The sequence below is a fragment of the Vollenhovia emeryi genome, unplaced genomic scaffold, assembly GCF_000949405.1.
Source record: "Vollenhovia emeryi isolate VEMERY1.0 unplaced genomic scaffold, V.emery_V1.0 DF939210.1, whole genome shotgun sequence".
Lineage (NCBI taxonomy): Eukaryota > Metazoa > Arthropoda > Insecta > Hymenoptera > Formicidae > Vollenhovia > Vollenhovia emeryi.
Window position 1 is genome coordinate 498,955 of NW_011967156.1, and position 9,790 is coordinate 508,744.

The 9,790-nt window shown below is 44.9% G+C and overlaps 3 protein-coding genes across 5 annotated transcripts in view; 2 read left to right on the forward strand and 1 right to left on the reverse strand.

Moving 5' to 3' along the window:
- The first annotated feature begins 228 nt into the window (after window positions 1-228).
- Window positions 229-4,438, forward strand: LOC105561186 (metaxin-1). 2 transcript variants are annotated; one of them, XM_012010950.1, is made up of 6 exons: window positions 229-524; window positions 1,429-1,679; window positions 2,317-2,482; window positions 2,622-3,008; window positions 3,435-3,495; window positions 4,139-4,438. In XM_012010950.1, exons 1-6 carry the CDS (start codon window positions 306-308, stop codon window positions 4,153-4,155), a joined length of 1,101 nt encoding a protein of 366 aa, XP_011866340.1. In that variant the 5' UTR covers window positions 229-305; the 3' UTR covers window positions 4,156-4,438. The 2 variants fall into 2 exon arrangements, with proteins under 2 accessions (XP_011866340.1, XP_011866341.1); XM_012010951.1 differs by lacking the exon at window positions 3,435-3,495 and having other exon boundaries at window positions 243-524.
- LOC105561185 (vacuolar protein sorting-associated protein 45) lies at window positions 4,272-7,672 on the reverse strand. The gene is made up of 8 exons (XM_012010949.1): window positions 7,252-7,672; window positions 6,478-6,676; window positions 6,222-6,371; window positions 5,751-6,130; window positions 5,303-5,575; window positions 5,049-5,213; window positions 4,741-4,970; window positions 4,272-4,650 (listed from the first exon to the last, which is right to left on the reverse strand). Exons 1-8 carry the CDS (start codon window positions 7,342-7,344, stop codon window positions 4,452-4,454), a joined length of 1,689 nt encoding a protein of 562 aa, XP_011866339.1. The 5' UTR covers window positions 7,345-7,672; the 3' UTR covers window positions 4,272-4,451.
- Window positions 7,673-8,572: 900 nt separating this feature from the next.
- LOC105561188 (transcription initiation factor IIA subunit 1) overlaps window positions 8,573-9,790 on the forward strand; it is an 8,843-nt gene continuing 7,625 nt past the window's right edge. For both annotated transcript variants that reach the window (XM_012010953.1, XM_012010954.1), the window contains exon 1: window positions 8,573-8,927. In XM_012010953.1, coding sequence (XP_011866343.1) covers window positions 8,904-8,927 — 24 coding nt within the window. In that variant the 5' untranslated portion in view covers window positions 8,573-8,903. The remainder of the gene's footprint in view (window positions 8,928-9,790) is intronic.

The following is a 9,790-nucleotide window of genomic DNA, read 5'->3' on the forward strand; positions in this document are numbered from 1 at the left end:
CGTGAATCATCACTTCCTCTCGCGCGAAAAGTGCAAATTTCCACATTGACGCGATTCAATATCGCGTCAGTGAAATTGTTTACTTCCCGCGAGTTCGCGAGCCGGAGGGGAAAAGATTCACGCTCGAGCCCCCCGGGGCCGGAACGGACGCACGGATTGGACGCGCCGGGGGTGAAGAACAGTGAAGAATTGCAGAGAGAGAGAGGATGAAAAGTGCAGAGAGTTCAGGGCTTCGAACGTCGAAAAGCGCGAATGGCGCGGCGGGTGGAGTGGGGAGGAGAGGAGTCGTGGTCCTAACCTGCAATATGCCACGCGACGCTGCATTGTTTACCGAGGTGGGGAGATCTCGGCGGCGGACGAGACGAGAGGCATCGCGCCGTGGGGTTCGCTCGAGCGAGCGCGCACGGTCCCCGAGCTGGCGATGCGAGTTGCCGAAAATGGCGAACGCCGAGGTGCTGCAGCTGGACGTGTGGAAGGGCGACTGGGGCCTGCCGTCGGTCGACGTGGAGTGCCTGCAAGTTCTGGTGCGTTCCGGCTCGCCGGCAGGTTATGGCGCGCGCGCCCGGCTTTGTTTTTCCTCGCCCCCCCGAGACTCGCCGGGTCCGAGAAGCAGCGGCTCGCCCGCCGCCGCGGATTCTTCGGCCGACCTGGAGTCGATCTCCGTCCTGGAGAACGTGGGAGAACACCCGCGGGTCTCCCGCGCGATTGATGGGGAGTACAGGATTTTTCGTAGATTCCAGGGCGCGGGCGGCGCGGTGACGTTCCCCGAGCGATTCCGCGCGAATCCCGAGGGAGCTTTCATTCAAAATTCCGTCGGCGAAGACGCGCGCGGGACTGCGGTCGGCCGGAGAAGCCGTCGGGAGGATACTCGCGGCATCGAGGACGTATCCCGTGAGGGATACGATGTACGTGCGAGATATCAGGATGTTTGTGCTGTCGGGCCGGATGAGACGAAAGCGAGAGAGAGAGAGATCAGTCGATTAGGAGACTGAATGCTGACCGTTGCATTTCAACTCTTGTCGTTCGAACTGCAACAGCGATGTACCATCGGCAATTGCGATAACTTGGGGCCCAGTTTCACCAACGTTGTTTAACTTCAGGCTTGGTTCAATTCGTTATTTGTCTCTTTCCAACTGTTTCTTTAGGTCCAGTTTCACAAACGTCGGTTAACTGTTAACCAGAGTTTAGTTGACTTCCTATCGTTCTCTATCTTGTTATCCAAGAAAAGACAGGATCAATTAACCATGGGTTAGCGGTTGAACGACATTTGTGAAACTGGCCCTTAGAGACACAAAAATGAAAATTAAACCAAGACTAAAGTTAAGTGACGTTTGGTGAAATCGGGCCTTGATATCGATGCTTATTCAATAGCGATGTAACAGGCTGCGTGAGCGCTCGTTTCCTAATACCGTGTCATGTTATTTGTAGGCGTATGCCAAGTTCAGCGGGATACCTTTAAAAGTAAATCTAGCGAGCAATCTGTTTAGGACACCGCACGGTCGACTACCGTTGCTTAAGGCTGGCCTACGTACTATGGACACGGTCAAAGACATATTGCCCTTTTTTAGAACGAAACACTGTAGTTCTGACTGTGCGTTAAGCGATAAGCAGTGCGCGGACGTAATGGCTTATGACGCCCTGCTTAAGGAAAAGTTGTATCCAGCCTTCCAGTTTATATGGTACGAGGTATACAGACACGCGCCAGAATAAGATGCGATTCGGTGCTCATGAGATCTCGACGATATTAAGGCCACGTTAACTTGTTTGTGACAGAAAAACTGAGACTTTACCTAATTAAGTCGATTGAGAAGTAATTTATTCGTCGATGCTCAGAACTTTTCTAGAGATTGATGCATATATCACCTTCAAGGTCTCTAATATTAGTAGGTCCATTAGAAATCTTCCCGTATTGCCCAAGCGTTATCGGCAAAATTGTCAAAGAAACGCCAGAGTTATTAATAATTTCAGACATCGTTTAAGAAAAGGTTCTCTGATGACATACAAGTTTTCCTGATAACGTACAAAGTTGAAAATTGCGAACACCCAGTAATAAATTTGTCTTTGAAGTTAGCTAATTAGGTAAATGACGAGTTATTTGTCCCGAGTAGCAATTTTAAAGCATCTTTAAGTACGGGCTGCACGTTATTCTGGTCGCTGCGTGCATGTTTGTCCAGTTCTCCAGTTGCAAAAATAATGTTGGAGCATCGCATTAGCAGGATGCACTTTAGTGTAATTAGAGCCGTATGCAATGTCACTATAGCTTTCGTAATTATAGCATATGCAACGTGGGTTGTATTAATATTACAATTTTTTTAGGTGGATAGATAAGAAAAATCTAGACGAGTTAGTCAGACCGTGGTACTGCAAGGCGCTGTCTTTTCCATTTAATTTCTATTATCCAGGAAAATTTGAACGGCAAGCGCAGGCCTTGATGCAGAGTCTGTATCCGCTGGAAGATAACATAAATGTTATTGAAAATGAGGTATATGCAACAAAATACAGAATAATAAAGGCACATTAGTTGCGTAAGGAAGACGCTCGTAACGAGAAAAAAAAACGTAATACTTAAAGACTCGCAAAAGACTTACTTTAATTAGCTTTACGAATTTATGTAACAACAGGTATATTCGGAGGCACAAAAATGCCTAACGTTGTTATCTACAAGGCTCGGAGATAAAGATTTCTTTTGTGGGCAACAGCCTAGTACAATAGACGCCGTTGTATACTCGTATCTGGCACCGTTGCTCAAGGCTCCATTACCGAACCCAATTTTACAAAATCATCTGAAAGCCTGTACAAATTTAGTCAAGTATGTGTCACGCATATCGCAGAGATACTTCGAGAAAGAATATCAGACTTACGAAAAGCATAAAGCCGAGAAGAATGCGGAAAGATCGAGAAGAAATTCCGAAAGTGAATTTCCCAACAAGAGAAGAAATCAGGTCCTCGCCGCGCTTATCGCTATAGTAGCAATGGCAGGATATGCGTTATCCACTGGTATTGTAGAGGTAAGTTTTTTTATCACACAGAGAAAAGATACGATAGAACGCATACCACAGATTGCACGAAGAATTCCTGCGACGGACAGAATTTATATTGGATATTAATTGGTTTTCCTATCTTTTTGTCTTAAGAACACTCTTAATATGAATTTTCTTCATCGGAATTAATATTTATATTACATGCAAGCCATTAAAATATTTAGCCATTTTTGTAAATATTATTTAACAAGAGATTTTTGCATGAGATTTCTTTTTACATAATATAAAAATTTTTATACTTTTATTTGGATTAGATAAAAATGTTTTCTATAACAAAATATATTTATAATATAGAAAAAAAAGCATAAAATACTGTTCATGTAAATACATTTTTTTCTAAAAACAAAACTGTACAAGTATTGAGGTTGAAGCTACAAGTAGCTTTATTTGTAGGTGCTAATATATTTGTTAAGAAGCAGAAAATTTATTAAAATTCCTAAGAAGAATAGAAAACGTGAGTATTAGTTGAATATATTTTTACCTGGAAATTAACCAATTAATATCAATATTTATACATAACATTTTTGTATTGTTGCTTCTTGCCGCATACACTTTAAAGAACTGCGATAAATTGATGTAGTCACAATTAAAGTGGTTAAATAGCTTATTTTTATTTAGTGTTGTTGAGAAAGTTATATTCTTACGTGAATAACATTTAAGTAGTACTCTAACATTAGATTCGGAATTATATTTGTAAAGTAAAATATATTCCAAGATATAACATAGAGCCTTCATTAATATATTTAATAAGAAACCTTGAGTGTTTTATATGCATATTAATTTTCTTAATTCATCAAAATATGATAAACATAATACATAAAACGTAGGATGAAATTATTCCTTAAAAATATTAAAAAATCAATTTTTTTTAACAAGAAGAAATACGAAACTTCAGAGATGAAAGTAATTAATAAAACTGTACTTTTTATTGAGCTTTAAATGAGTTTATTTCAATACGAATTTTTAATTTGGGATTTTATTATAAAAATAATTAATGTAGAAAATTCAAATCAGAGAATTCAACAGCCAGTAACATCATATATATTATTTATTATGTTTATTATAATATTAAGAAAAATAATGCATGTTTATTAAAGGTACCAGTAAAGGATGACGAGATCATAGACGTGCCACTGGAATACATACTGAATGATGAGGACGACGAATAGCAGTTAGCAAAAAGAAAATTATGTTTTCACGACAAAGATAGGAAATATAAAGTTATTAAATGCAGAAGAATATTTTATTTCATGCGATACTTCGCAGTGATTTACGTTCAAAAGTCTTGGTGTGGAATAGTTCTATATTCGTGACACGGAGCGAAAGAGAGGCGGACATTACATAAATGTATAAATAGCAAAACATATGACAAAGTAAATAAATATTTTGGAATATGACGTTACACCATCATTAATGTTTTCCGATTTTATATCGCATTAAGATGCCGCTGGTGGCATGGTGCACCTCCTCGGCGAAACTCTTGAAATTGTGGATGGTGGTACCGCCGAGAATAATTTTTATTCCTGGATTTTGCTTATTTAAGTTGTAAACGGCCAAACTTTCCTCGTAAGTCGCACCTCCAATCATGAATATTATTACGTCTTGAGGTCTATAAAAACGAGGTAATGTATATAATTTATATCCAACGCATATAAACGTGTGTATGTATGGCTCGCTATTTAACATATAAATAATTTACCTTCGTGACATTATCATGTTACCGAGATATGGAAACGTCTGCGTACTTAGCCGTCCTTTTATCAGGTCCTCTAGCGTTTCATTTATTAAAGGACTGTGCTGCGTGTATATATTATCTACTCCGCTTAATCCTTTGAATAACTTTTTGGTTATCTTGGCAACTGCCTCTCGATCAAATAAATTACTCTGTCTTGTATTAACACCGCTATATTCTAATATATTATATACAAGCTGGAAACGTTAATTTATCTGTTATATACGTATACCTTTTTCATTTAAAAAAAAAGCAGTCACACGAGTATTATATACCTTAATATATTTGTCTGAAACATTTCTCTTCCTAAGTAATTCTACTAAACCGTTAATATCATTGCTCGCGTGTTTTTCGTAGTGCAGCGCGTAAAGCATGACGAGTCGTACGGTATCCACGTCTCGCACCTTCTGATTACTGATAAGCGCTTTTATCTTTTGCAGCTATAAAAACAACGAAATTACACACGTAAAAAATATATGATAAGATTTATATATTTTTTCATCGTTTTGCGGAGCTATCAAGAAATTACCTGCGAGGAATGATCGGTCTGGCAACTTAGCTCCTGCTCCAATTCTGATACTTCCAACAAATTATGCTTTTCCACGAGGGACGAGAGCTCGCCGACTACTGTAACGTGCTTCGATACAGTACCAGAGAGCTTCTTAAAAAGCGGATACGTCTCTACGAAGTGCTTCATGTCGGCTATACTCTCGACCTTCTGGTGCTTCTTTGCTTTCTTTTGAAACTCTTCCATGAGTTCTTTTATCGTTTGTCCTATTTCCCCAAAGTTTAGATACAGGTTCTGCTCAAGAATACATTCTTTTAACACAAAACATCTTTTGCAAAGAACAGAGTTTATAATTATTTGCAAATTTTTGAAATAACTGTACGTAAAATATCATATTTTTATTAATTTATGTCTATTTCTAATGATCTTAAATAAGCAGGGTCAGAAGTGGAATGAAGAATTTTCTTACATTTGCATAAAAGTCATCATGCTCTGCGCTCAGAACAACTTCTTTCAGTTCTTTCGAAATGCCCTTCACATGGGACAAGTTAACTCGATTGTTATTGATCGTCAGTAACTCGTGCACCATTGCTTGATACGTCCACTGATTGAGCAACGGTGTGACAGGGTCGTCCCTTCTATCGACTATCAGAAGTAGAGGATTGGACTCCTGTCGAAATTCGAAGGAATTCGACTCTTTGCTGAGCACCTCCCTTATCTTCTCCGCCAGTCTCTTCGCCATGTCCGAGCTGTTTTGGTATCTGATATACGGGCATTTCTTTAGCGATAGTAAAACGGAAGTTATCCCTTGGACAGTTCTGTGTAAGTGCACCGGATCCCATGTCAACCCTGGAGTCGCAACAGACAAACGAGACCGGGATGAAAAATAGATCCTTCGCGGATTCCGCGAAGCGGCGAGTCTGCGAGAGATTCAAGATACCTTCGGAGCAGGCGTTTATCCCGAGCGAGAACAAGTGCGGATTAATAGCCAGGTAATCGGCGTAGTATTCGTGCACCTCCCTGACCACCTCTCGCTCGTCGCTCTCCGCCAGAAGTTTTATATCTGCCTTGGCGATAATGTTACTGAAATCTACCGCAGATAAATGTTATTGGCGATCTCGTCCTGTTCCCAGCATTCTTCCGGTTTCGGAGAACGTCCGATTAAGATTTTGATGCGGGGACGTGCGGTTACTTACAAATATAATACACTCCGTACTTGGGATATCTGAGCTCCTTGCAGAGCAAATCGATGTTCTCCTTGGTCGGCCTCACAAACACTATGCACGTCAGGTGTTTGAGGGTGTCGTTGTGCGCGGCGGTGTCTATCCGCTCGAACAGGTACACCTCCTTCATCAGTATCTCGGACTGACTGTAGAGCAGGCTGACTATACTCGTCTAGAAATGGAAAGAGGAATAAGGCCGATGGCAGAGGTAGATCCGCAAAGCCTTGGTCGTAGACGTAAGGCAGGGCAGAGAAAAACTTCAGTTGTATAACAGCCTCTCACGACGCAAATATGTCTACGATCGATGCTCGTTTCTGCAGATTAACTTTAGTCTCGGGTCAAACTACTTCTCCGGGACAATTCCGTATCTCGCGACATAGCGAAAATGCTAAGTGAGCGGCTTTGTCTCTCTTTTTAAATTAGAAAGAGACAAGGCTACTCACTTTTAGCATTTAATGGGCGATACTTGACAAGGACCAGCATTACTCGCCGAAACGTCGTGTATTAATTGAAACATATTGTGCCAGTTATTGCCGGCATAATCCTTTAATTATCAAAACTTCGTAACATTGGAAGCGACAGCTTGGCCTGTACGCGACAGTGCGTGTACGTCTGAAAACCTGTTCCGTTCCTCGCGCCGTCGTATCTCTCGCACGAAACGGGCACGCGATTAGCGAGGACGAGGAGAGACGCGGGGTGGAAGTGTTTGACGGCAGATACGAGGGCCGTAATTCGCGCGGCTCCTACCGTTTGTTTATCCATCAGCAGAACCTTCATGCCGGGGCCGCTGTCCTCCGTCATCCTCGTTATGTAAAACTTGAGCGCGGCGACGACGTTCATCCTGACCGCGCTCTGGACTGTCGTCCGGGATCCCCGCGATTGTTCTATCACGCTAAATTCATATTTCGTCAAACCGGACCGCGATTAGCCGCGGAGACGCGTGCACTCCGTGGACACGGGCTTCGCACGGAGATCCTCGAGTACCATGACGCACACTGATAAGGACGCGAGGCACAGAACTACTCGAACGGTCGTAGAACGTCATTCGCGAAGGGCGCAGCTGATCCCGATTCCTCGCTGATTGGCCCGTTCTCGTCGAATATGGCGAGACTTGGGCTGCGCAGTATTCATGATGGCTGTGCGTTCCGATACTGTCCGATACTCGCTCTCGAGAGACTCGTTCACTGTTGCTACGCCGGTGAACTGGTGCAATAAATTAGAGCGAGACAAGCATATTTTTTTCTTATTCTAGCTCGCTGCGCTGGTTCACCGGTGCAGGAACAGAAAACTCACCTAGGTGCTGAAAATGTACAGTGTACGTTACGTAAACTGTAAGAAGATTGGATTTTCAGTACCGAATATCGGAGCGCAGAGACTCTGTAATCAGAGACTGGCCATAGCTGCTTTCGCGAGAAGATTAAAATGATCCGGATTAAAATGACCCTGTGCCTGTGATTGCAGTCAAATCTGAAATTTCGCAGCATCACATTGAAATTTTATTCAATGAATAGATTTCCAGATTTGACCAATCATAGCGCGGGGTCATTTTAATCCGGATCACTTTGATCTTCTCGCGAAAGCAGCCCATAAGAGAGTTCGTCAAATTCCCGCGAGTGAGAGAGAAACGAATTTTACGATTAGTTTTTGCTTTGGCTCATTTTTATTCATTTCTGTGAAAAAGCGCAAGTTAACTTCGATCTTGGTTTGTTTCTTCCTGAACTCTCTCCCCCTCCCCAATATTTTGTTCCGCGCAACAAACGTCCGCGACGTCTCGGCTCATTTTTCGCGCGGCAGCACGTTCAAACGTTCCGATTGGCCGCGGAATAGAGAATTTTCAAAGAATCCGAAACTCTCCTCCTCCCTGCTGGCCGGCAGCCAATCGTGTCGCGTCACCGTCCATTTCCACCAGCGCACAGATACATTTCAATCGGCTTTTCATTTCTCTCCAATTCCTAAAAAAAAAAAACTGGGAAAGAGATAGAGAGCGAGTCGCGAGCGGAGATTAAAGTTAATCTACACCGTCGGAGGCGGCTCGCGCTCCCTTTCGCGGCTTTCGCGCGCACGGTACGCCCTTGCGCAGCCGTGTGGCGCGCCTGCGCGGAGGAGACCGGGCGCCCGTCGTAGTGTTGCTGCGCGAGTTTACGGCCAGCCCCCCGATGGTATTCGTGGAGCCGACGGGGCGAGCTGTGGGTTCCGCTGTGCGCTCCGCGTTCTGTTTTCGCAGGTACCGTCCGTGGACGCGAGGCTGCCCTCGGAGATCGTCCCCGGCGACGATGCACCGGTGCGGGCTGTGAAGCGACGCGGGCCAGGATTCCCCCGCGGTGCATCTGCTCATCGTGTTTCGCTTCCAATCTCGGTCGGGCGAGCGCGTCCACGCCGATCGTGCGTGTCGCGCCACGATGGCCCTCAGCCAGACGAGCGTGGTGAGTAGAGAGACGAGACGAGGCTGAGCGCGCGGCGACGCGCGACGCCCGCGAGGGGTTTCTCTCCGGGCCGCGGCCGGGATTCTACCCCCCCCCTCCCCGCGGCCTGGAGTGATCGGGAATTTTCCTCCCGGACCGCGGACCTGCCCCGAAAGTCCGCCGGAAAGGTATACCGCGCGTGTCCGGCGGCTCGATGGCGCTCGATCGCGAGAGACGAGCGTCCCCGGGAGGAGAGCGTAAACCGCGTGGCACTCGTACGGCTCGCTCGACGTGGCTCCCCGACCCCCCCCCCGTCGCTGCGCACCGTAGTTTAACATCCGAATGCCGAGCCGAGAGATTACATCCCGCTGTGATATCTCTGTGCAAACGCTCGGGTGTTTACATAGTCGGCTGGCTCGCGCGAACGCTGGCCGTTTTCCTCGATGCCCGTCGTTTTCGGCGTCTCGAGCTCGACGGGATTGCGAGGATGAATTTGAGTCGAGACCGGCGAGAATCCGCGGGCGCTGATGTCCGTGCGATTACGTCGCGTTCGGTTTACGCTCGGCCGTCGCCGAAGAGGATTTGCGTAGAAGCCAAAGGAACTTAGCCTGGACGTAAGGCCGGTATTACATTTTGTGGTACGACAAATTGTTCAAACGTGTCGATTGGATAGAAAACGCTTGAACGGTTCTCGAGAGTTTTTCTCCTTCCTGCAACTAATTAACGCGCTCGAACAAGTTGTCGTGCGACAAACGTAATGCTAGGCCCGAGGGATATCGGGGATGTCAGCAGGGGGTCAATTCTGTGTCTTACAATATAGCGAAAGTGCTAAAAGTGAACGCGGCTTTGGCTCTTTCTAAAGGCCTGTGTCCACGATGCTAGAA